The sequence below is a fragment of the Mesoplodon bidens genome (genome assembly GCF_964165515.1).
Source record: "Mesoplodon bidens genome assembly, chromosome: 13".
NCBI classification, from domain to species: Eukaryota; Metazoa; Chordata; class Mammalia; order Artiodactyla; family Ziphiidae; genus Mesoplodon; species Mesoplodon bidens.
Genome location: NC_138169.1, coordinates 66,584,232 through 66,608,821, shown reverse-complemented (window position 1 = coordinate 66,608,821; position 24,590 = coordinate 66,584,232). Strand labels below are relative to the sequence as shown.

The window sequence follows — 24,590 nt, the reverse complement described above, 5'->3', positions numbered from 1 at the left end:
GAAGATCAAGGAACTGGCCCTCAGGACCCCATCCAGGGAACGGAGACAACCATCTAATTTCTTTCTTTTTTTGTTTGTTTCAGGCTACGTAAGCTCTTAGCAGTAAATGAAAATGAGTATTTTACCGAACTGCAATTGAAGGAAGAAGCTTTATAGGACATAAAAGACAAAATGAGAGAATTATTAAAAGAAATTTTGAAAGAGAAGAGAGACTCTGTTTTGTGGCTGAAAGCCTGAACCAGCAATTCAGGAAATGGAGTCCAAACCTAGAAACATACTGCCTACAAAATCCGAAGTGGGCGGATTACAGATGATTAAGCAATACTAATTTACCGTAAATTGCGATCTTAAGATGGGATGCACAGTACTAGTTGTACTTTGGTTATTACACGTCAGTGACCGACTAGGTGCTGATTTTTTTTTGTGTTGTGGTAGTTCTATGTTCACCCCCACTATAGAAAGAGTACCAAAGTGTTATTTGGCTTTTAGCTATTAACTGCCACCTTGCTCTTGACCAGAAGTACAGCTGTGGTCTCCACCTGTGCTGAGGGCCCCTTCTAGGTTTCCTGACCTGTGTTGTTTTCCTGCCTGGGATCTGGAATCTCAGAGCCCGATCACCTGCAATTCTAATCCACATCCTACCCCTGGCCCTAGTTCTTATTGTGCCCAGCCAGGTCGTGTCACTGGCGTACCAGCCCATCTGATTGCCCCCCATCCTAGGGTACCTCAAGTCTAAGCCCCGGTTTCCTGATTTTATTAACAGATTTGTCATTACTGGTTGAGTTGGCTGACAAAACAGGCTCTCTCAGCTTTAATTGTTTAGCTGTAAAATGAGGATAATACCTGCTGTTGCATCAATTTTGTAAGATATTTGTGAGGCTCAGAGGTTTTATATGTGAAAATACCTTGTAAATTCCTGTAAAGAACTACGCGAATAAGGTTGTCTTGTGATGATTTATGTCATGAAGATTAACTTAGAGATGGCCTCAAAATTTAACCTACCAACAAAATGCCCACTAACCTTTCTCATGCTTTTAGACCGATTACAAGATATAAATAGAAAAGTCAATTGGAATGTAGTTAGGTCTTCGACTTCACTTCGGGTTAAGGAGGCTCTTTTTCTGCTATTTGATGAACCCTGGAATAAGGGAGCGAGGTCGGCGGGAGGCCTGGCCAAGGGCGGGGTGAGGACTGCGCAGACTCAGCTTTTCCACTGCCAGAGGAAGTCTTGAGTGCTGGCGTCTATGGTCACCATGGTGACAGGACCAACTTCCGCCCCACTCACCTGCCCCGATCCCCGCGAGGCGCACCATGGCAACCAGATTTCTGCTTGGCGGAATCTGGTCCCTCAGGTCGCTGTGGTTGGGGAACCGCGGCGGGCACCGCCCCCAACCTGAGGGGACTCGAAAATGTACAGCCAGCGATTTGGCATCGTACAGCGGGAGGTTAAGGGCCCCACTCCCAAAGTGGTGATCGTGGTAAGCACGGGATGTGTGTGCGGGACCGCTTTCTGCATCTCCCCCAACTCAGCGCCCAGCGCAGCCCACCCTGGCCCCCAGCAGGGGCTCTCTCGAGGGAAGCAGGTGCTTGATGCAGCAGCTTGAATTTTGAAAGAGGGAAGGATAAGGTCTCTTACCTAGCTCTCGTACTCCGTCCCTCCCTACCCCCCAACCCCCCGCGTCATATAATATTTACTTGATGTATTTGGAGAAACACCACTTTAGATCTTGAGGGTTTTCAGTCTTCCAAGACTGCTGAAAGAGGTCGTCCCCTTGCAATGCGGAGGGTGTGTCAAGGAAACGGTGCTGGGTCAGGCGGCAGGAAATCTGGGGTCTGGGCTGGCAGTGATGGAGCTGTACGGTCTTGGGCTAGTTCTACACGCCTAGGAAAATCGTCTGTGGAAGGAGTATTGGGCTGTGAGGGGTTGTGAGTGGTTATAGAGCCCTTTCTCTGCTGATTCAACCATAATAGAAGCGTCCCTGCAGGCCTGGGAATAGGAGGTTGGTTGCCTTTAAGGCAGGGGAGGTGGTAGGAGGCCAGGGGAATGCTGCGTGCTGCAGAGTTTGATAGGTCCTGCTCAGAACCCCAGACACTTGGTCCATGCACCTTTGTTTCTACACGCTGGTTTCTACAGGCTAGAAAACCACGTGTAGGTAGGCAATTATAGAGGTATTACTTGAGCCCCTGCTGGGTGCACAGCTCTGTGGAAAATACCGGGGTGAATACAGTGACCCTGGGAGGTTTACCCTTCTTTAGAAGTCTGATCCCTGCCTTCACGTTGCTTATCATCTAACTGCAGAAACAATTTGCTCATGCACAAAACCATCAGAGGTTAACACAGTAGATAATGATGTGCTATATTATCTGTGTTGGAACATTGTGGAAGAAATATCAGGGATAATGAAGGGTGCAGTTTTATTATGCTCCATAGTGCACATAGCAGTTGTCAATGCTCCCTCTTCTTTAGGTCCAGGAACTGTAGGATCTGGGTTTGGAAATCAGTAGAGTGGAGTCTTTTACAGTCTGTGCGGTTCAAGGTGATCATTATAGACAGACTGTGAGGGACAGAAATTGATGTACTTTGGGTTCTGTATGCGAACACTGAGCTCGGGCTGGGCCATTGGTCAGGTGATATTACTTGTGTTGGGAACCAATAAGGATTTCTGTTCCACCAAATTACCACCAAACTGGAGAAGCAGGCCTATTGAATACTTTGTTTATAGAAGAATAAAGAGGAAAAGGAAGAGGTCAGAGCTCGTGTGTCTCAGATGTCAGAGTGTGATAAGAAGTGTGGATGTTAGAGGTTGCAGAGTTGTGGTGGGAGAAGAATTAAAGCCACCAGAGATGAGACTTGGATGCTAAACAATTCCTCCAGGAGAAGGTGGTGAAAGATGAAATGTCTGAAGTAATGGAGAAGCAAAAGGAGCGGCTATTTGGTGAGTGCCTCCTAGGGACCCAGTTATTTACTTCTTGAAATATTTTTTTAGGAGGACATTTATTTTGCTCATTTTGACAGGTGAGAAAACTGAGACTTAAAAAGATTAAGTAACTTGCTCAAGATCACACAATTAGTAATCAATAGAGACCAGAATCAAACCTAGGCTGTAAGACATCATTCTTTAAGACATTAAACTGTAAACTGTAATAGTAGAAACTGATTTGAGATGTTGCAGTAACAAAAGCCTTCAGTGACCTTGAAAGTACAGAGTAGTTATTAAACCCTTTGTTCTGAATTTAGCATGGTTTAAGAGTTGCAGTGTCCTTTATGGTGGCCACTAGCCACAAATGGCTTTTGAGCACTTGAACTATGCGTAGAGTTACATATTGAAATGAGAATATTTTGGATATATTGGTTAAATAAAAATATATTAAAATTAATTTCCCCTGTTTCTTTTTACTTTTTAAAATACAGCTACTAGAAAATGTTATTAAATTACATATCTGGTTTATATTATATTTCTGTTAAACAGGACAGGTTTTGATTACATAATGCTAAGACTCTGCATGGATTGGCACCACCTTGTTGTTAGAGAACTCCAGATCATACCTGTTATCCAGAGATAAGGTCCTTCCTGACCACAAAGTCCTACACAGGATGCCCAAGCCTTAAAGGGCTTCCTAATCCCCAGCTACTGCTCAGGCTGTTTCTCACCGCCCTCCACCCCCATCCCCCTCTTCAGTCAAAATGTACCTCAGAACCTGGTTCTTGCCCTGACAATCTGACAATTGATTCCTTATGACCTTGGTGCTTGGTTCCTGTTCTCAGCCCATCTGTCTACTGGGAGCGTGAGTTCCTATGTATATCCTGCCCAGGGTGCAGTCTTGACCCAGCTCTGCTTTGTTGTCACTGAATCTGCATTCATAAAATGTTTTATGTATTAGAGAACAGTAGTTTGTTAACTAAATCTAGGCTCTAAATAATTTGAATATGAATTAGCTACTTCCCATGATGTAACCCTCAACATCGTCTTTTGTCTCCAACCTACTTCAGCTTTGTATTATCTTGTTCAATTAATCTAGGTATATATATATATATATATATACCCTGAGCCCTGAATCTTTTCATGAAGCTGTCTTCAAATGTTGATTTTCTTTCCCTAGGAGATTCCCTTACCAAGTCCCAATGCCAGTATTCTGGTAATCCTGACAGTACTGTTCTAAGTGTAAATGATCAGATTGACTCTGCCACAGGAGTTAAAAGTTTTGTTACTGTGAATCAGCACACCAGAGTCTCACTACTCACCTAAGGATGATTTGATAAAACTGGCCGAAAATACAAAGCTCAAGACCATGGATTTCATGGTGGCCCAGGAGGAGCAGGAATAACATCAAGCCCACCCATAAACATTGTTTCATTCATTCATCTTTCCCATTCATATTGAGAACCTGATGCTGGTAGGCATGTTCATTGCTAGGAATACAGAAATGAAAAAGATATAGTCCATATGATTTTATTAAATGTGTCAGTATGTATTCACAATGATGTATGCATTTCCAGCTTCCTGGTGGAAGTTTGTATAAAATGAACATATTTACAGAAATTCAATTTACCCCAAAATGTCAGGAGCACAGCTCTTACATTAAACTTCTGGGCACAATAGAAATAGGGAAAAAGTTCTACCACTAGGGTTTTTTTTTTTCCCCCTTTTCCTTCTTTCCCTCCCTCCCTTTCTATCTTCCTTACTTCCTTCTTAGTAAAGGGTTTTTCATTGTCACAACTCGTTATATATTGATATATCCTTATACTTAGATAGTAGTCTCTTAATTGAAAGAATTTTTATGTTGGTAACTATGTTGTCCACCCCTGAGAAACAATGTGGGATAGTTGGTGGCAAGATCAAGGTCAGGAATTAGAAGACCTCTAATTCTTGTTCTATCCAGGCCTGCCCTACCTATTTAAAGCACTTTGAGCAAATAACTCATCTATTGTTAAGTTATAACTTATCTAGATAATCCAGAGATTATCTAGTCAATTATCTATTGACTAGATAATCTCTGGAGCCCTGTTCAAATTTTTAACTTTATAATTCCATGAACTTTTACTCAAATGGCATTTGAGAAATACTTGAGACTGATTTGATGACATCTTAGGTATAGGTTCAAAGAATCAAACAAATTACATCTTAGGTACCTAAGTTGTTTGCAGTTATAGCAGGATGTATTAGTTTTATATACCAAGTTTTGATTAATATGAGTATTGGTGGAGGTCATGATTAGTTGAAAATATGCAATTGATTTTGGGTCTGTCATAAGTGATAGTTGCTATTTGTTTTCAGAGAGCCAAGCCTCCCAAAGGCCAAGGGGCTGAGCATCATCTGGAAAGACTCCGACGCAGCCATCAGAAGCATCATGCTGTTTTGGCTTCCATTAAGTCAAACGAGCGGGATCGCTTGAAAGCTGAGTGGGACCAGCACAATGACCGCAAGTTTGTGGACAGTCTTGTGAAAGCAAGAGTCAAGGATGCCATGCAAGGGTTTATCATCAATACTGAAGAAAGACGAAATAAGTAAGGCTCATAAACCAGCTGATCCAGACTCTGAAACATTCCTAAAACCACAGTTTGAGATTGATCAGTCAAAAATCAAGTGAATTTTTACAGTAAGGATCATGGCTGAACTATGCATATTCCTACCAAACCAATAGCTATTGCTTGTTTCTATTTTCACTTGTGATAACCTATGTTTGATAGAAAGCAAAAGAACATATTGTTTCAAATTTCTTTATTTTTAATTAAAATCTGCTCATTTTGCTTTTTTGTTGAAGATATACATTACGTATCTCATCTGTATGTGATCAGATAAAACATGGAATAGATTACTATCTTTATTGCTTTAAATGGCAACTAGTCTTATTTTATGGAACACTGTAATGATATTTCCTTCTTACAAAATTTATGACTGAACGTGTACTTCTGAAATCAGATTTAACAAAATAAAAATCAATTAGTGAAATGGTACATGTGGCATGATAGTTTTAATTTCCTTTTCTGTTGTCATTTTGTTTTGTGAACTTAGGTTACGTGAACTTTTAGCATCAGAAGAAAATGAATATTTTATTGAAATGCAATTGAAAGAAGAAACAATTGAGGAGAAAAAAGATAGAATGAGAGATAAAATCAGATTATTAAGAGAGAAGAAAGAAAAAGAGAGACAGGATTTTGTGGCTGAAAAGCTAGACCAGCAATTCAGGTAATGATATCAGAAAAACACACACACAGAATCTGAAGTTGGTATATTAAAAATTATTTAGGAAAACTAACTACAGTGAAGTGTAGCCTTAAGAGGGTATACACAGTAGTTGTACCTTTAAGTCTTGTTAATTATATATATACATTATTGCATAATGCAGATACTGAGGAGTTTTGTTTGTTTTGAGGTGAGAATGCATAAGATTCACTCTCTTAGTGTATTTCAAGTATATAATACAGTATTATTGCCTGTAGTCACCATACTGTACATTAGATCCCCAAAACTTATTCATTCATTTTATAACGGAAAATTTACATCCTTTGACCAATATGTTCAGATTTCTCCCACCCTATAACCCCTGAGAACCAGCTTTCTACTCTCTGTTTCTATATGTTCAACTTTTTTTTGTTAGATTCCACATTTAGTGAGATCATACAGTACTTGTCTTTGTCTGGCTTATTTCACTTAGTATTATATCCTCCAGGTTCATCCATGTTGTCTCAAATGGCAGAATTTTCTTTCTTTTTTTTTTTTTTTTTTTTTTTTTTTGCTACACGGGCCTCTCATTGTTGTGGCCTCTCCCGTTGCGGAGCACAGGCTCCGGACGCGCAGGCCCAGCAGCCACGGCTCACAGGCCCAGCCGCTCCACAGCATGTGGGATCTTCCCAGACCGGGGCACGAACCCACGTCCCCTGCATCGACAGGCAGACTCCCAACCACTGCGCCACCAGGGAAGCCCAGAATTTTCTTTTTTATGCTGAATAATATTCCATTTCGTACTTTCTTTATCCATTCATACGTCAGTGGACACTTAGTTTGTTTCCATATGGTAGTTCTGGTTTTAATTTTTTGAGGGATCTCCATACTGTTTTTCAGAACGGTGATACCAATTTATACTCCCACCAACAGTGTACAAAGGTGTCCTTTTCTCTACATCCTTGCTGACACTTTTCACCTCTTGTCTTTTTTATAATGGCCATCTGAACAGGTGTGGGGTGATATCTCATTGTGGTTCTGATTTGCATTTTTCTGGTGATTAGTGATGTTTTCACATACTTGTTGGCTATTTGTATGTCTTCTTGGAAAAATGTCTATTCAGGACTTTTGCTCATTTTTTTTAGTCAGATTATTTGGTTTTTTTTTTTTTTTGCTATTGAGTTAAATGAGTTTCTTATGTATTTTAGATATTAACCCTTTAACAGATATATGGTTTGAAAATATCCTCTCCCATTCTGTAGGTTGCCTTTTTATTTTGTTGATTGTTTCCATTGCTTTGCAGAAGCTTTTTAATTGGAGATAGTCCTACTGGTTTATTTTTCATTTTGTTGCCTTTGCTTTTAGTGTCATATCCGAAAAATCATTGTCAAGACCAGTGTCAAGGAGCTTTTTCCCTATGTTTTCTTCTATGTGTTTTACAGTTTCAGGTCTTATGTTTAAATTTTTAATCCATTTTGAGTTAATTTTTTTTTTTTTTTTGCGGTACGTGGGCCTCTCACTGTTGTGGCCTCTCCCATTGCGGAGCACAGGCTCTGGACGCACAGGCTCAGCAGCCATGGCTCACGGGCCTAGCCTCTCCGCGGCATGTGGGATCTTCCCGGACCGGGGCACGAACCCGTGTCCCCTGCATCGGCAGGCGGACTCTCAACCACTGCACCACCAGGGAAGCCCTTGAGTTAATTTTTTTGAATGGTGTCTATAGGGATGCAATTTCATTCTTTTGCATGTAGATATCCAGTTTTACCAAGACTGTTTATTGAAGAGACTATCCTTTCCTCATTGTGTGTTCTTGGTCTCCTTGTAAAAGATTGGTTGACCATATATGCCTGGATTTATTTCTGGGCCCTCTATTCTGTTCCACTGGTCTATGCATCTGTATTTATGCAGCTACCATACTGTTTTGATGATGATAGCTTTGTAATATAGTTGGAAATCAAGTGTGTGATGCTTCCAGCTTTGTTCTTCTTTCTCAAGATTGCTTTGGCTATTCAGGGTCTTTTGTAATTCAGTCGGAATTTGGGGATTTTTCTTTTTCTGTTTCTGTGAAAATGCCATTGGAATTTGGATAAAGATTGCATTGAACCTGTAGATCACTTGGCATAGTATGGACTTTTTTAAAAATTAATTAATTAATTTATTTTATTTTGTTTATTTATCTTTAGCTGCATTGGGTCTTCGTTGCTGCGTGCGGGCTTTCTCTAGTTGCGGTGAGCGGGGGCTACTCTTCATTGTGGTGTGCAGGCTTCTCATTGTGGTGGCTTCTCTTGTTGCGGAGCATGGGCTCTAGGGTGGACGGGCTTCAGTAATTGTGGTTCACGGGCTTAGTTGTTCCACGGCATGTGGGATCTTCCCAGACCAGGGCTCAAACCCGTGTCTCCTGCATTGGCAGGTGGATGCTTAACCACTGTGCCACCAGGGAAGCCCCAGTATGGACATTTTTAAAATATTAATTCTTCCAACCCAAGGGTTAAAGGATATCTTTCCATTTATTTGAGTCTTCAGTTTCTTTCGTCAGTGTCTTATAATTTTCAGTGTACAGATCTTTAACCTCCTTGGTTAAATTTATTCTTTCATATTTTATTGCTTTTGAAGCTATTGCAAAAGGGATTGTTTTCTTAATTTCTCTTTCAGGTAGTTCATCATTAGTGTAAAAAATGCAACTGATTTTGTTTGTTGATTTCAAATCCTATAGCTTTACTGAATTCGTTGATTAGTTCTAACAGTTTTTGATGGAATCTTTAGGGTTTTCTATATGCAAGATCATGTCATCTGCAAACAGATAATTTTACTTCTTCCTTTTCATTTTGGATGTCTTTTATTTCTTTTTCTTGCCTAATTGCTCTGGCTAGGATTTCCAGTACTGTGTTGAATACAAGTGGCAAGAGTGGGCACCCTTGTCTTATCCCTGATTTTAGAGGAAAAGCCTTCAGTTTTCTATTTTTGAGCATGATGTTAGCTGTGCACTTGTTATACATGGCCTTTATTGTGTTGAGCTACATTCCTTCTATACATAATTTGTTGAGAGTTTTTTTTTATCGTGAATTTGTCAAACCTTTTTCTGTATTAAGATGATCATATAATTTTTATCCTTCATTCTGTTAATGTGGTATATCACATTTATTGATTTGCATATGTTGAACCATCCTTGCATCCCAAGGATAAATTCCTCTTGATCATGGTATCTGCTTCTTTTAATGTGCTGTTAAATTTGCCGTGCTAGTATTATATTGAGGATTTTTGCATCTGTGTTATTCAGGGATATTGGAAGCATTTTCTCTTCTTCAATTTTTTTTGGAGGATTTGAGAAAGATGGGTATTAATTCTTCTTTAAATATTTGGTAGAACTCACCAGTGAAAGCATCTGGTCCTGGACTTTTCTTTATTGGTAGATTTTTGATTACTGATTCAATCTCCTTACTCATTATTGGTCTTTTCAGATTTTCTATTTTGTCATGATTTAGCCTTGGTAGTTTATATGTGTCTAGGAATTTATCCATTTTTTAGATTATCTAATTTGTTTGCATATAATTGTTCATAACAGTCTCTCATGATCCCTTGTATTACTGCAGTATCAGTTGTAATGTTTCCTCTTTCATTTCTGATTTTATTTATTCAAATCTTCTCTCTTTCTTCCTTAGCTAGTCCAGCTAAATGTTGTCAATTTTGTTTATCTTTTCAAAAAACCAGCTTTAGTTTCATTGATATGTTTTATCATTTTTCTAGTCTCTATTTCATTTATTTCTGCCCTCATCTTTGTTATTTTCTTCCTTCTGCTTACTTTGGGCTTAGTTTGTTCTTTTTATAGTTCCTTGAGGTTTAAAGTCAGGTTGTTTATTTGAGATCTTTCTTTTCTCTTAATATAGGTGTTTATTGCTATAAACTTCCCTCTTAAAGCTGCTTTTGTTGCATCCCATAAGTTTGGGTATGTTGTATTTCTGTTTTCATTTAAGATATTTTTTGATTTCCCTTTTCATTTCTTCTTTGACCCATTGGTTATTCAGGAGTGTGTTGTTTAATTTCCACATATTTGTTAATTTTCCAGCTTTCTTCTGGTGTTTGGTTTCTAGTTTTATGCCGTTGTGGTCAGAAAAGATACTTATATGATTTTAATCTTTTAAAATCTGTTAAGACCTTTTTGTGACCTAGCATGTGATCTGTCCTGGAGAATGTTCCATGTGTACTTAAGAAGATCGTGTATTCTGCTGCTATTAGATGGAATGTTCTGTGTATGTCTGTTAGGTGCATTTGATCTAAAGTATGGTTCAATCCAGTGTTTCCTTACTGATTTTCTGTCTGGATGATCTATGCACTGTTGAAAGTGGAGTACTGAAGTTCCCTACTATTACTGCACTGCTGTCTGTTTCTACTTTGATATCTGTTAATATTTGCTTAACATATTTGAGTGCTCTCATGTGGGGTGCACATATAGCTGACCCCTTGAACAACACAGATATGAACTGTGCAGGTCCACTTAAACGTAGTTTTTTCAATAAATGCAGTACTACACGATCTGGGATTAGTTGAATTTGCAGATGTGGAACCAGGGATGTGGAGGGCTGACTACAGGACTTGAGCATCTGTGGGTTTTGGTATCTGTAGCAGGTCCTCAAACAAATCCCCTGCGGATACCAAGGGATGAATCTATATTTATAATTGTTATATCCTCTTGGTGAATTGACCCTTTTATCATTATATAATGACTTTCTTTCTCTCTTATTACAGCTTTTGAGTTAAAGTGTATTTTATCTAACATAAGTGTAGCTACCTCTGCTCTCTTTTGGTTTCTACTTGCATGAAATATCTTGTTCGATCCCTTCACCTTAAAGATACGTGTATCCTTAAAGCTGAAGCAAGTCTCTTGGAAGCAGCATATTGTTGGATCTTGTTTTTTATCCATTCGGACACGCTGACTAGATAATTTCAAATTACCTGGCTTTGAGTTCTCAGATTTCATCCTCTGTTTTGTTTGTTCACGCCTGATGTTGATGCTGTCTCTTGGATTTTTCATTTCATTCATTGTATTCTTCAGCTCTGGAACTTCTGTTTGGTTCTTTTTGATGATCCTACCTCTGTTGAATTTCTCATTTTGTTCCTGTGTTGTTTTCCTGATTTTGTTGCATTGTCTATCTGTGTTCTCTTGTAGCTTGCCAACCTTCCTTAAAACAATTGTTTGGAATTCTTCATCAGGTAATTTGTAGAACTTTATTTCTTTAGGATTGGTTATTAGAAAATCATCGTGTTCCTTTGTTGGTGTATGTTTCCTTGATTTTTCGTATGCTTCGAAGTCTTGTGTTGCTGTCTTTGCATTTAAAGAAGTATTTACCTCCTCCAGTTTTTACTAGCTGGCCTCAGGAAAGAAATACTGTCACCAATCAGCCCAGCTAGGGGTTCTGAGACCTTTCTCAGACCTTTTCTATAGATGCACCTGCTCCACACTTCTTGTTCTCTCGAGTGTATGTAAAACATAGCCTCACATCCTGTCTTTGGCAGGATCTGGATTCTCCCTACTGGCTGCTAGAGGAGAAGATGCTGTAAGGGGCAAAGGGGACACTAGGAAGTGAATTTCAATGGACCATTAATATATTTTCCACTCTCTAGTAAATGTTTTTTGACACAGTAATAAAAATGAAGTTTCATAAGTGGTTTGTGCTCTTAAAATACATATTAATTTGGTAACAATTTTTACAGATTTCATAGAGATCTTATATAACTAAGTATACAACTTCAAGTTGTATAACTTGCTAGTTAGAATTTTTGAAGAAACAGTTATATCCTGCAACAATATACACTAGCCCCCCTTATCCATCCCCAGTAAATGTCTGAAACCGGGGCGAGTACCACATTCTGTATATACTATGTTTTTTCCAGTGCATACAGACCTGTGATAAAGTTTAATTTATAAATTAGACACAGTCAGAGATTAACAACAATAATGAAATGGAACAGTTGTAACAATATACTGTAATAAAATTCGTGGATGTGGTCTATCTCTCTGTCTCAAAATATCTTATTGTACTGTACTCACCCTTCTTGTGATGATGTGAGATGATAAAATGTCTATGTGATAAGTAAGATGAAGTGAAGTGAATGATGTAGACGTTATGATGTAGCATTAGGCTACTGGCCTTCTGACCACACGTCAGAAGCAGGATCACCTGCTTCGAGTGATCCTGGATCATTGATCAATGACGATGTTGATGGTTGATGTCAGGAGCAGAAAATGTTGACGGTTGGAGATCCCAAGTGGGTGCCAAATTTCATTACGCTACTTAGAACAGAGTGCAATTGAAAAACTTATGAGTTGTTTATTTCTGGAGTTTTCCATTTAATGTTTTCAGACCACAGTTGATTGTGGGTAATAGAAACTGTAGAAAGTGAAATGGTGGATAAGGGAGACTACCATAATTCATTTGAAATCCAACTGTTTTCAGTGTTTTTAATTTAATACCACCAACTCTTTAATACAGAGTAGCAAATATAGTTTTAATTCATTATAAGGGTGAAGGGGCGGTGTTAAATTTTGATCAAGGATGCTAAATCAGGCCCCATTACTGAAAATATAATTGAGGCTTTCATGTATACATAAAGTGAGATGAAATTTTTCCTCTTCCTCTCCTTTCCCCTCCTCTTCCTTTTAGTATTCCATTGTGTGAATATACCACAATTTATTCATCTTCCAGGTTATAGGCATTTCAGTCACTTCCAGTTTATTCTTTTTTTTTCCAGCCAACAATTATTTATTGAACACCTCCTGTGTGCTGGGCACTGGGGATACAACAGGGCATAATAAGCTAGACAGCATTACCGGCTCCTGGGGCAAACAGTCAGTCTAAGGGGGAAGCCAAGCTTAAGGTCAGCCAACGGCAGCACAGAATGCTAAAGGCCCAGATGGGGGCACACAGGGTACTGTGGGTACCAGGCAAGGACAAGGCAGGGAAGACTTCCCAGGGGAGGTGACACCTCAGCTCAGCCCTGAGGGATAAGTAGAAATTAGGTAGGAAAAAGAAGAAACAAGGGAAGGTAATTCCAAGTAGAGAAATGAGTTTGGAAAGATCTAGAAGGGAAAGAAAGTTTATATTTCAGGAAATATAAGAAGGTGGGTATGCTGGAGTACATTCTCATTTAAAGGAGAATGGGGGAGAGGCAAGAAATGAGTCTAGAGCGAGCAGGGCCAGAACATGACCTTGGTACATCGGATCTCCTATTTGGTCTCATTTCTTCATTCATAAGACCTTGGGCCGGCCAGAGCTAAGTGAGAACACAGAAGAGAAGAAAGTCTTTGGAAGCTGCAATACTCTAGACAGATGGACACTGTCCTAACTTGGAAAACGATCATGATAATTAAAGACTCATGGTTACATTGGGCATAGAATCGATAAGCTGTGAGATTGGATGTGAGGGGTTCACAGGCAGGAAGGAAGCAAGAACAACATGCTGGTTTCTAACTTGTAGGCTTGGGTGGCTGGTGGTGCCATGTGGTGGGGGGCAGGGTGTGTGTGGCAAGTTTGTGGGGCGATGATGTTCATGGACAGTGGAGCCTCTGGGACATCCCAGTGGCGATGTACAATGGACAATCACATGAACAGGCCTGGAGTCTAAGACAGAGGTCCAGGCCAGAGACAGATTTGCGGCCAACAGCATGCAGAGGTGGTTGAAAGCCCAGGAAACTGAAACTGCCCCGGGGGAGGGTGTACAGAGGGAAAAGCTGTAGAAGGATATGCCCAAGGAGCCCTGGGACCTCCCCCCGCACTGTACACTGGGTGGGTGGGCAGAGCTCAGCAGGGGGTCTGGACTGGGCCAGGGTTCCTGAAGGGCACATTATGGTTCCTGAGGAGGTGGCCTTATCCTTGTCTGCTGTGATCCTCAGTCAGCCAAGGCCAAGTTTGTGGCCTGCAGTCCCTCCGTCTCCTGGCAGATGCTGTGCTCCACTGTATCACATGCAGCTTAGGAACACCTGAATCTTGTTCACCAAACCCTTCCTTTTCATTCGACTGTCTTTGAAATTTTCTGGCAGAACTAGTGTGTCAATCTCTTCCAAGATCTTCATAAACTGCTCGATTGTGGCTTTTACTCTCTTGTCGAGTTTGCAGAGAGCTTCAGCTTGCAAATCCTTGGCCAGAAAACCCTGCTGGATTCCAGTAAGCTCTTTACTCAACTCTTCCAGTTGGTCAGCTATCTTCTCCACAGACTTCTCCAAATCTTTCAACTTCTTTATTTCAACTTCTTCATCTGGACTGTTCTTTTTCCCAATTAACGTGACCCGGCAACCATTTTGTATTCCAAGTGCTGACAATGGCGTCTCCATTTCCTTCAGAGATTTTCCCTTAAATATGAGTTTCTGAAAAGGCAGCGGGACCCCTGTGGCCTTTTCAACAACCTGGGCCAGGTTTTGGACAATTGGTTCACTACAGCCCTCTTGCGGGATAACTTGAAGATCGTGCTTCTCATTGCTGTGGGTGACGGTTACGCTGAGCCCGGCTGCCGCCATTCCCTCGCTCCTCCGGGCCACCTCTTCACTCAGGGCCGCCTCTTCGCTCCGGGCCAAGCGAGGCCGTGCTTTCTTCTTCACCCGCGGCCTGCAAGCGCAGGCGGCGGCGCCCCTGGTGGATCCGGCCTGCCCTCTGGTCACACTCCGGACGGCTGATCGCTGGGAGGGAGGCGGACCGCGCTCGCCTGGGGGCACCGACTGACGCGGCTCCCGGCCCAGCCGAGGGGCGCGCCGCCGGGGGCCCAGCCGCTCCCGGTCGCCTCGCGATCTCCGAGCGCCGCCGCGCTCCGCCAGACCTGCACTAGTTGCCCACCCCCCAGTTTATTCTTATAAATAACGCTGCTGTGGACATTCTTGTATGTGTCTTCTGGTGGACAAGCACATTCATTTCTTTTAGGTATATTCAGTGGCATACCTAGAATATTTGACACCCTCGAACGGGTCATTTTTATTGCTCCAAGTCTTCTAAACAGCAAAATTATTTTCAGTAATAATAATGAAATGAAATGAAATGAATAACAGTGACAAGATAACCAGTGATTTAAATTTTTTTATTTTTAAATAATTATATATTCACAGAAATTGCAAAGATAGTACAAAAATCTCATGTATTCTTACAGTCCCAGTTTCCCCCAATGGTTATATCTTACGTAACTCTAACACAATATCCTACAAGGAAATTGACATTGGTATAATGTATGTATATAATTCTGTGCCATTTTATCACATGTGTAGATCCATCTAATCCCCCACCATAGTCGAGATACAGAACTGTTCCATCACCTTAAAGGTCTCCCTTGTGCTCCCCTTTATAGTCACAACCACCACTGTCACCCCCATCATTCCTAACCTCAGGCAACTTCTAATCCCTTTTCCGTCTCCATAATTTCGTCATTTCAAGAATTTTATATAAATGCAATCATACAATATGTGATCTTTCGAAATTGGCTCTTTTCAGTTAATGAATTGCCTTTGAGGTTCATCCAAACTGCTGCATGTATCAGTAGTTTGTCCTTTTTATTGCTGAGTAGTATTCCATTGCATGGATGTACTTAAGTTTCTATAAACCATTCACTTATTGATTGTTTCTAGTTTTTAACTATTATAAATGAATCTGATATGAACATTTGTGTACACATATTTGTGTGAACATAAGTTTTCCTTTCTCTAGGATAATTGCCATATGCTGGGTCTTATATGTATGCTTAATTTTGTAAGAAACTGACAAATTTTTTCCAGTGTGGCTGTACGATTTTATATTTCTACCAGTAATGTGTAAAAGATTAAGTTTTTCCATATCTTTGCCAGCTTTTCATACTGTCACTATTAGAGCACAGGTGTGTAATGATATCTCATTGCCACCTTTATTGGCATTTCCCTAATGGGTGGTATTGTTGTACAACTTTTCATATGCTTATTTGCCATGTGTACATTCAATTCGGTGAAGTGTCTCTTCATATCTTTTCCCGTTTTCTAATTGGATTAGCTGTTAAGTTTTGAAAATTCTTTGTATATTCCAGATATGAGTCCTTTGTAGGATATGTGGTTTAGAAATATTTTTTCCTAGTCTATAGCTTGTTTTTTTTTTTTTTTTTCCTCTTAGGGGTGTCTTTCACAGAGAAAAAGTTGGTACATCATGAAAAAAACTTTTTTAATCCCCTACCCCTGTATTGCCTTTCCCCCCTTCCCTCTCCCCACTGGTAACCAATAGTTTGTTCTCTATATCTGTGAGTCTGCTTCTTTTTTGTTATATTCATTAGTTTCTTGTATTTTTTTGGATTCCACATGTAAGTGATATCATACGGTATTTGTATTTCTCTATTTGACATATTTCACTTAGCATAATGCTCTCCAAGTCCATCCATGTTGCTGCAAATGGCAAAATTTCATTCTTTTTTATGGCTGAGTAGTATTCCATTGTATATATATATATACCATATTTTCTTTATCCATTCATCTGTTAATGGACACTTAGGTTGCTTCCATATCTTGACAGTTATAAATACTGTTACTATGAACGTTGTGGAGTGTGTGTGTCTTTTTGAATTAGTGTTTGTTTTTTGTTTTTGGATATGTACCCAGGACTGGAATTGCTGGGTCATATGGTAGTTCTATTTTTACTTTTTAGAGAAACCTTCATGCTGTTTTCCACAGTGGCTGCGCTAATTTACATTGCTACCAATAGTGCAACATTGTTGCCAACATTGTTATTTATGTTCTTTTTGATGATAGCCATTCTTTTTTTTTAAACATCTTTATGGGAGTGTAATTGCTTTACAATGTTGTGTGAGTTTCTGCTGTATAAGAAAGTGAATCAGCTATACGTATACATATACCCCTATATCCCCCCACCTTGCATCTCCCTCCCACCCTCCGTATCCCACCCATCTAGGTGGTCACAAAGCACTGAGCTAATCTCCCTGTGCTATGCAGCTGCTTCCCACTAGCTATCTATTTTACATTTGGTAGTGTATATATGTCCATGCCCTTCTCTCATTTCGTCCCAGCTTACCCTTCCCCCTCCCTGTGTCCTCAAGTCCATTCTCTACGTCTACGTCTTTATTCCTGTCCTGCCACTACTTTCTTCAGAACCTTTTTTTTTTTAGATTCCATATATATGTGTTAGCATACAGTACTTGTTTTTCTCTTTATGACTTACTTCACTCTGTATGACAGACTCTAGGTCCATCCACCTCACTACAAATAACTCAATTTCATTTCTTTTTATAGCTAATATTCCACTGTATATATGTGCCACCTCTTCTTTATCCATTCATCTGTCGATGGACACTTAGGTTGCTTCCACGTCCTGGCTATTCTAAACAGTGCTGCAGTGAACATTGTGGTACATGACCCTTTTTGAATTATGGTTTTCTCAGGGTATATGCCCAGTAGTGGGATTGCTGGGTCATATGGTAGTTCTATTTGTAGTTTTTTAAGGAACCTCCATACTGTTCACCATAGTGGCTGTATCCATTTACATTCCCAACAACAGTGCAAGAGGGTTCCCTTTTCTCCACACCCTCTCCAGCATTTATTGTTTGTAGATTTTTTGATGATGTCCATTCTGACCGGTGTGGGGTGATACCTCATTGTAGTTATGATTTACATTTCTCTAATGATTAGTGATGTTGAGCATTCTTTCATGTGTTTGTTGGCAATCTGTATATCTTCTTTGGAAAATGTCTATTTAGGTCTTCTGCCCATTTTTGCATTGGTTGTTTCTTATTGAGCTGCTTGTAAATTGTGGAGATTAATCCTTTGTCAGTTGCTGCATTCGCAAATATTTTCTCCCATTCTGAGGGTTGTCTTTTGGTCTTGTTTATGGTTTCCTTTGCTGTGCAAAAGCTTTTAAGTTTCATTAGGTACCATTTCTTTATTTTTGTTTTTATTTCCATTTCTCTAGGAGGTGGGTCAAAAAGGATCTTGCTGCGATTTATGTCATAGAGTGTTCTGCCTGTGTTTTCCTCTAAGAGTTTGATAGTGTCTGGCCTTACATTTAGGTCTTTAATCCATTTTGAGCTTACTTTTGTGTATGGTGTTAGGGAGTGTTCTAATATCATACTTTTACATGTAGCTGTCCAGTTTTCCCAGCGCCACTTATTGAAGAGGCTGTTTTTTCTCCGCTGTATATTCTTGCCTCCTTTATCAAAGATAAGGTGACCATGTGCGTGGGTTTATCTCTGGGCTTTCTATCCTGTTCCATTGATCTATATTTCTGTTTTTGTGCCAGTACCATACTGTCTTGATTACTGTAGCTTTGTCATATAGTCTGAAGTCAGGGAGCCTGATTCCTCCAGCTCCTTTTTTTGTTCTCAATATTGTTTTGGTTATTTGGGGTCTTTTGTGTTTCCATACAAATTGTGAAATTTTTTTTCTTGTAGTTCTGTAAAAAATGCCAGGGGGGGCCTCCCTGGTGGCGCAGTGGTTGAGAGTCCGCCTGCCGATGCAGGGGATACGGGTTCGTGCCCCGGTCTGGGAGGATCCCATATGCCGCGGAGCGGCTGGGCCCGTGAGCCATGGCCGCTGGGCCTGCGCATCCGGAGCCTGTGCTCCGCAACGGGAGAGGCCACAACAGTGAGAGGCCCGCATACCGCAAAAAGAAAAAAAAAGAAAAAAAAAAAAAAAAAAATGCCAGGGGTAGTTTGATAGGGATTGCATTGAATCTGTAGATTGCTTTGGGTAGTATAGTCATTTTCACAATGTTGATTCTTCCAATCCAAAAACATGGTATATCTCTCCATCTATTTGTATCATCTTTAATTTCTTTCATCAGTGTCTTATAATTTTCTGCATACAGGTCTTTTGTCTCCTTAGGTAGCTTTATTCCTAGATATTTTATTCTTTTTGTTGCAGTGGTAAATGGGAGTGTTTTCTTAATTTCACTTTCAGATTTTTCTTCATTAGTGTATAAGAATGCCAAAGATTTCTGTGCATTAATTTTGTATCCTGGGGCTTCCCTGGTTGCACAGTGTTTGGGAGTCCACCTGCCAATGCAGGGGACATGGTTCCTGCCCCGGTCTGGGAAGATCCCACATGCCATGGAGCAGCTAGGCCCATGAGCCATGGCTGCTGAGCCTGCGCGTCCAGAGCCTGTGCTCCACAACGGCAGAGGCCACACAGTGAGAGGCCCGCATACCGCAAACAAACAAACAAACACTTTGTATCCTGCTACTTTACCAAATTCATTGATTAGCTCTAGTAGTTTTCTGGTAGCATCTTTAGGATGCTGTATGTATAGTATCATGTCATCTGCAAAGAGTGACAGCTTTACTACTTCTTTTCCAATTTCGATTCCTTTTATTTCTTTTTCTTCTCTGATTTCTGTGGCTAGAACTTCCAAAACTATGTTGAATAAGAGTGGTGAGAGTGGGCAACCTTGTCTTCTTCCTGATCTTAGTGGAAAAGGTTTCAGTTTTTCACCATTGAGGACACTGTAGGCTGTGGGTTTGTCATATATGGCCTTTATTATGTTGAGGAAAGTTCCCTCTATGCCTACTTTCTGCAGGGTTTTTATAATAAATGGGTGTTGAATTTTGTCGAAAGCTTTCTCTGCATCTATTGAGATGATCATATGGTTTTTCTCCTTCCTTTTGTTAATATGGTGTATCACGTTGATTGATTTCCATATATTGAAGAATCCTTGCATTCCTGAGATAAACCCCACTTGATCATGGTGTATGATCCTCTTAATGTTCTGTTGGAATTTGTTTGCTAGTATTTTGTTGAGGATTTTTGCATCTATGTTCATCAGTGATATTGGCCTGTAGTTTTCTTTCTTTGTGACATCTTTGTCTGGTTTTGGTATCAGGGTGATGGTGGCCTCGTAGAATGAGTTTGGGAGTATTCCTCCCTCTGCTATATTTTGGAGGAGTTTGAGACGGATAGGTGTTAGCTCTTCTCTAAATGTTTGATAGAATTCGCCTGTGAAGCCATCTGGTCCTGGGCTTTTGTTTTTTGGAAGATTTTTAATCACAGTTTCAACTTCAGTGCTTGTGATTGGTCTGTTCATATTTTCTATTTCTTCCTGGTTCAGTCTCGGAAGGTTGTGGTTTTCTAAGAATTTGTCCATAATTCCATGTTGTCCATATTATCATCATATAGTTGCTTGTTGTAATCTCTCATGATCCTTTGCATTTCTGCAGTGTCAGTTGTTACTTCTCCTTTTTCATTTCTAATTGTGTTTATTTGAGTCTTCTCCCTTTGTTTGTTGATGAGTCTGGCTAATATTTTATCAATTTTGTTTATCTTCTCAAAGAACCAGCTTTTAGTTTTATTGATCTTTAGATCATCTCCTTCTTTTCTATTTCATTTATTTCTGTTCTGATCTTTATGATTTCTTTCTTTCTGCTGACTCTGGGGTTTTATTGTTCTTCTTTCTCTCATTGCTTTAAGTGTAAAGTTACGTTGTTTATTTGAGGTGTTTCTTGTTTCTTAAGGTAGGATTGTATTGCTATAAACTTCCCTCTTAGAATAGATTTTGCTGCATCCCATAAGTTTTGGGTCATCGTGTTTTCATTGTAATTTGTTTCCAGGTATTTTTTATTTCCTCTTTGATTTCTTCAGTGATCTCTTGGTTTTTTAGTAGTGTATTGTTTAGCCTCCATGTGTTTGTATTTTTTACAGATATTTTCCTGTAATTGATATCTAGTCTCATAGCATTGTGGTCAGAAATGATACTTGATACTATTTCAATTTTTAAAAATTTACCAAGGATTGATTTGTGACCCAAGATATAATCTATCCTGAGAATGTTCCATGAATACTTGAGAAGAGAGTGTATGCTGTTGTTTTTGGCTGGAATGTCCTATAGAATATCAATTAAGTCCATCTGTTTAATGTATCATTTCAAGCTTGTGTTTCCTTATTTATTTTCATTTTGGCTGATCTGTCCATTGGTGAAAGTGGGGTGTTAAAATCCCCTACTATGATTGTGTTACTGTTGATTTCCCCTTTTATGGCTGTTAACATTTGCCTTGTGTATTAAGGTGCTCCTATGTTGGGTCCACAAATATTTACAATTGTTATATCTTCTTGAATTGATCCCTTGATCATTATGTAGTATCCTTCTTTGTCTCTTGTAATAGTCTTTATTTTAAAGTCTATTTTTTCTGATATGAGAATTGCTACTCCAGCTTTCTTTTGATTTCCTTTTGCATGGAATATCTTTATCCATCCTCTCACTTTCAGTCTGTGTGTGTCGCTAGGTCTTAAGTGAGTCTCTTGTAGACAATATATATGTGGGTCTTGTTTGGTATCCATTCAGCCAGTCTATGTCTTTTGGTTGGAGCATTTAATCCATTTACATTTAAGTTAGTTATTGATATGTATGTTCCTGTTACCATTTTGTTAATTGTTTTGGGTTTGTTATTTTAGATCTTTTCCTTCTCTTGTGTTTCCTGCCTAGAGAAGTTCCTTTAGCATTTGTTGTAAAGCTGGTTTGATGGTGCTGAATTCTCTTGGTGTTTGCTTGTCTGTAAAGGTTTTAATTTCTCCGTTGAATCTGAGTGAGGTCCTGGCCGGATAGAGTAATCTTAGTTGTAGGTTTTTCCCTTTCATCACTTTGAATATGTCCTGCGTGTCCCTTCTGGCTTGCAGAGTTTCTGCTGAAAGATCAGGTGTTATCCTTATAGGGATTCCCTTGTATGTTATTTGTTGCTTTTCCCTTGCTGCTTTTTTTTTTTTTTTTTTTTTTTTTGCAGTACGCGGGCCTCTCACTGTTGTGGCCTCTCCCATCGTGGAGCACAGGCTCCAGATGCGCAGGCTCAGCAGCCATGGCTCACGGGCCTAGCCGCTCTGCAGCATGTGGGATCTTCCCGGAGCGGGGCACGAACCTGTTTCCCCTGCATCAGCAGGTGGACTCTCAACCACTGCGCCACCGGGGAAGCCCCCCTTACTGCTTTTAATGTTTTTTCTTTTATTTAATTTTTGATAGCTTGATTAATATGTGTCTTGGCATGTTTCTCCTTGGAATTATCCCATATGGGACTCTGCGCTTCCTGGACGTGATTAACTATTTCCTTTCCCATATAAGGAAGTTTTCAACTATAATCTCTTCAAATAGTTTCTCTGTCCCTTTCTTTTTCTCTTCTTCTTCTGGATCCCCTCTAATTTGAATGTTGGTGCATTTAGTGTTGTCCCAGAGGTCTCTGAGACTGTCCTCAGTTGTTTTCATTCTTTTTTCTTTATTCTGCTCTGCAGTAGTTATTTCCACTATTTTATCTTCCAGGTTACTTATCCATTCTTCTGCCTCAATTATTCTGCTACTGATTCTTTCTAGAGAATTTTTAATTTCATTTATTGTGTTGTTCATCATTGTTTGTTTGGTCTTTATTTCTTCTAGGTCCTTCTTAAACGTTTCTTGTATTTTCTCCTTCTATTTCCAAGATTTTGGATCATCTTTATTATCATTACTGTGAATTCTTTTTCAGGTAGACTGCCCATTTTCTCTTCATTTGTTTGGCCTGGTGGATTTTTACCTTGCTCCTTCCTCTGCTGTGTGTTTCTCTGTCTTCTTATTTTGCTTGACTTACTGTGTTTTGGTGTCTCCTTTACACAGGCTGCAGGTTCGTAGTTCCTGTTGTTTTTGTTGTCTGCCCCCAGTGGCTAAGGTTGGTTCAGTCGGTTTTGTAGGCTTCGTGGTGGAGGGGACTAGTGCCTGTGTTCTGGTGGATGAGCCTGGATCTTGTCTTTCTGGTGGGCAGGACTGCATCCGGTTGTGTGTTTTGGGTCATCTGTGAACTTAGTATGATTTTAGGCAGCCTCTCTGCTAATGGGTGTGGTTGTGTTCCTGTCTTGCTAGTTGTTTGGCATAAGGTATCTAGCACTGTTGCTTCCTGGTCATTGAGTGGAGCTGGGTCTTAGCATTGAGATGGAGATCTCTGGGAGAGCTTTTGCTGTTTGATATTACGTGAAGCCAGGAGGTCTCTGGTGGACCAACGTCCTGAACTCGGCTCTCCCACTTCAGAGGCACAGGCCTCACACCTGGCCAGAGCACCAAGACCCTGTGAACCACATGGCTTAGAAGAAAAGGGAGAAAAGAAAGAAAGAAAGAAAGAAAGAAAGAAAGAAAGAAAGAAAGAAAGAAAGAAAGAAAGAAAGAAAGAAAGAAAGAAAGAAAATAAAGTTATTAAAATAAATTTTTTAATTGTTAAAAATTAAAAAGTAATTTAAAAAAGAAAGAAATACAGAAGAGAGCAACCAAACTAAAAAACAAATCCACCAATGATAAAAGTGCTAAAAACTATACTAAAAGAAAAAAAAGGACAGACAGAACCCTAGGACAAATGGTAAAAGCAAAGCTATACAGATGAAATCATACAAAGAATCATACACATACTCACAAAAAGAGAAAAAGGAAATATATATATATATATATATGAAAAAAAGGAAGCGAGCCACCAAATCAATCAACAAACCTACCAATGATAATAAACTCTAAATACTAAACTAACGTAAACATAAAACCAGATACGAATTATGTGCAGGAAGCAAACCCCAAGTCTACAGTTGCTCCCAAAGTCCACTGCCTCAATTTTGGGATGGTTCATTTTCTGTTCAGGTATTCCACAGATGCAGGGTACATCAAGTTGATTGTGGAGGTTTAATCCGCTGCTCCTGAGGCTGCTGGGAGAAAGTTCCCTTTCTCTATTTCGTTCGCACAGCTCCTGGGGTTCAGCTTTGGATTTGGCCCCGCCTCTGTGTGTAGGGTGCCTGAGGGCGTCTGTTCTTCACCCAGACAGGACAGGGTTGAAGTAGCAGCTGATTCGGGGGCTCTTGCTCACTGAGGCTGGGGAGAGGGAGGGGTATGGAATGCGGGGCAAGCCTGCGGCGGCAGAGGCTGTCATGAAGTTGCAGCAGCCTGAGGTGCACCGTGTGCTTTCCCGGGGAAGTTGTCCCTGGATCACGGGACCCTGGCTGTGGTGGACTGCACAGGCTCCCGGGATGGGAGGTGTGGATAGTGACCTGTGCTTGCACACAGGCTTCTTGGTGGCTGCAGCAGCAGCCTTAGCATTTTATGCCTGTCTCTGGGGTCCATGCTGATAGCCACAGCTCGCGCCCGTCTGTGGAACTCGTTTAGGCGGTGCTCTAAGTCCCCTCTCCTCATGCACCCCGAGACAATGGTCTCTTGCCTCTTAGGCAGTTTCAGACTTTTTCCCGGACTCCCTCCCAGCTAGCTGTGGTGCACTAGCCCCTTCAGACTGTGTTCACGCAGCCAACCCCAGTACTCTCCCTGGGATCCGACCTCCAAAGCCCGAGCCTCAGCTCCCAGCCCGCACCTACCCTGGCAAGTGAGCAGACAAGCCTCTCAGACTGTTGAATGCTGGTCGGCACCCATCCTCTGTGCTGGAATCTCTCCGCTTTGCCCTCTGCACCCCTGTTGCTGTGCTCTTCTCCATGGCTCTGAAGCTTCCCGC

The 24,590-nt window shown here is 40.4% G+C and overlaps 2 protein-coding genes across 3 annotated transcripts in view; one reads left to right on the top strand and one right to left on the bottom strand.

Moving 5' to 3' along the window:
- The first annotated feature begins 160 nt into the window (after positions 1-160).
- The window catches only part of CFAP53 (cilia and flagella associated protein 53), a 65,079-nt gene continuing 40,649 nt past the window's right edge, over positions 161-24,590 (top strand). The window contains exons 1-3 of one of the 2 annotated variants that reach the window (XM_081252330.1): positions 161-1,478; positions 5,277-5,506; positions 6,015-6,188. In XM_081252330.1, the coding sequence (XP_081108456.1) occupies positions 1,410-1,478; positions 5,277-5,506; positions 6,015-6,188 (473 nt within the window). In that variant the 5' untranslated portion in view covers positions 161-1,409. Of the gene's footprint in view, positions 1,479-1,607; positions 2,937-5,276; positions 5,507-6,014; positions 6,189-24,590 lie in introns of those variants that run through there. The other variant, XM_081252331.1, reaches the window with a different exon arrangement.
- Positions 14,064-14,723, bottom strand: LOC308626831 (BAG family molecular chaperone regulator 1-like). Its single transcript, XM_081252333.1, has one exon. The coding sequence runs from the start codon at positions 14,671-14,673 to the stop codon at positions 14,119-14,121; it is 555 nt and encodes a 184-aa protein (XP_081108459.1). The 5' UTR covers positions 14,674-14,723; the 3' UTR covers positions 14,064-14,118.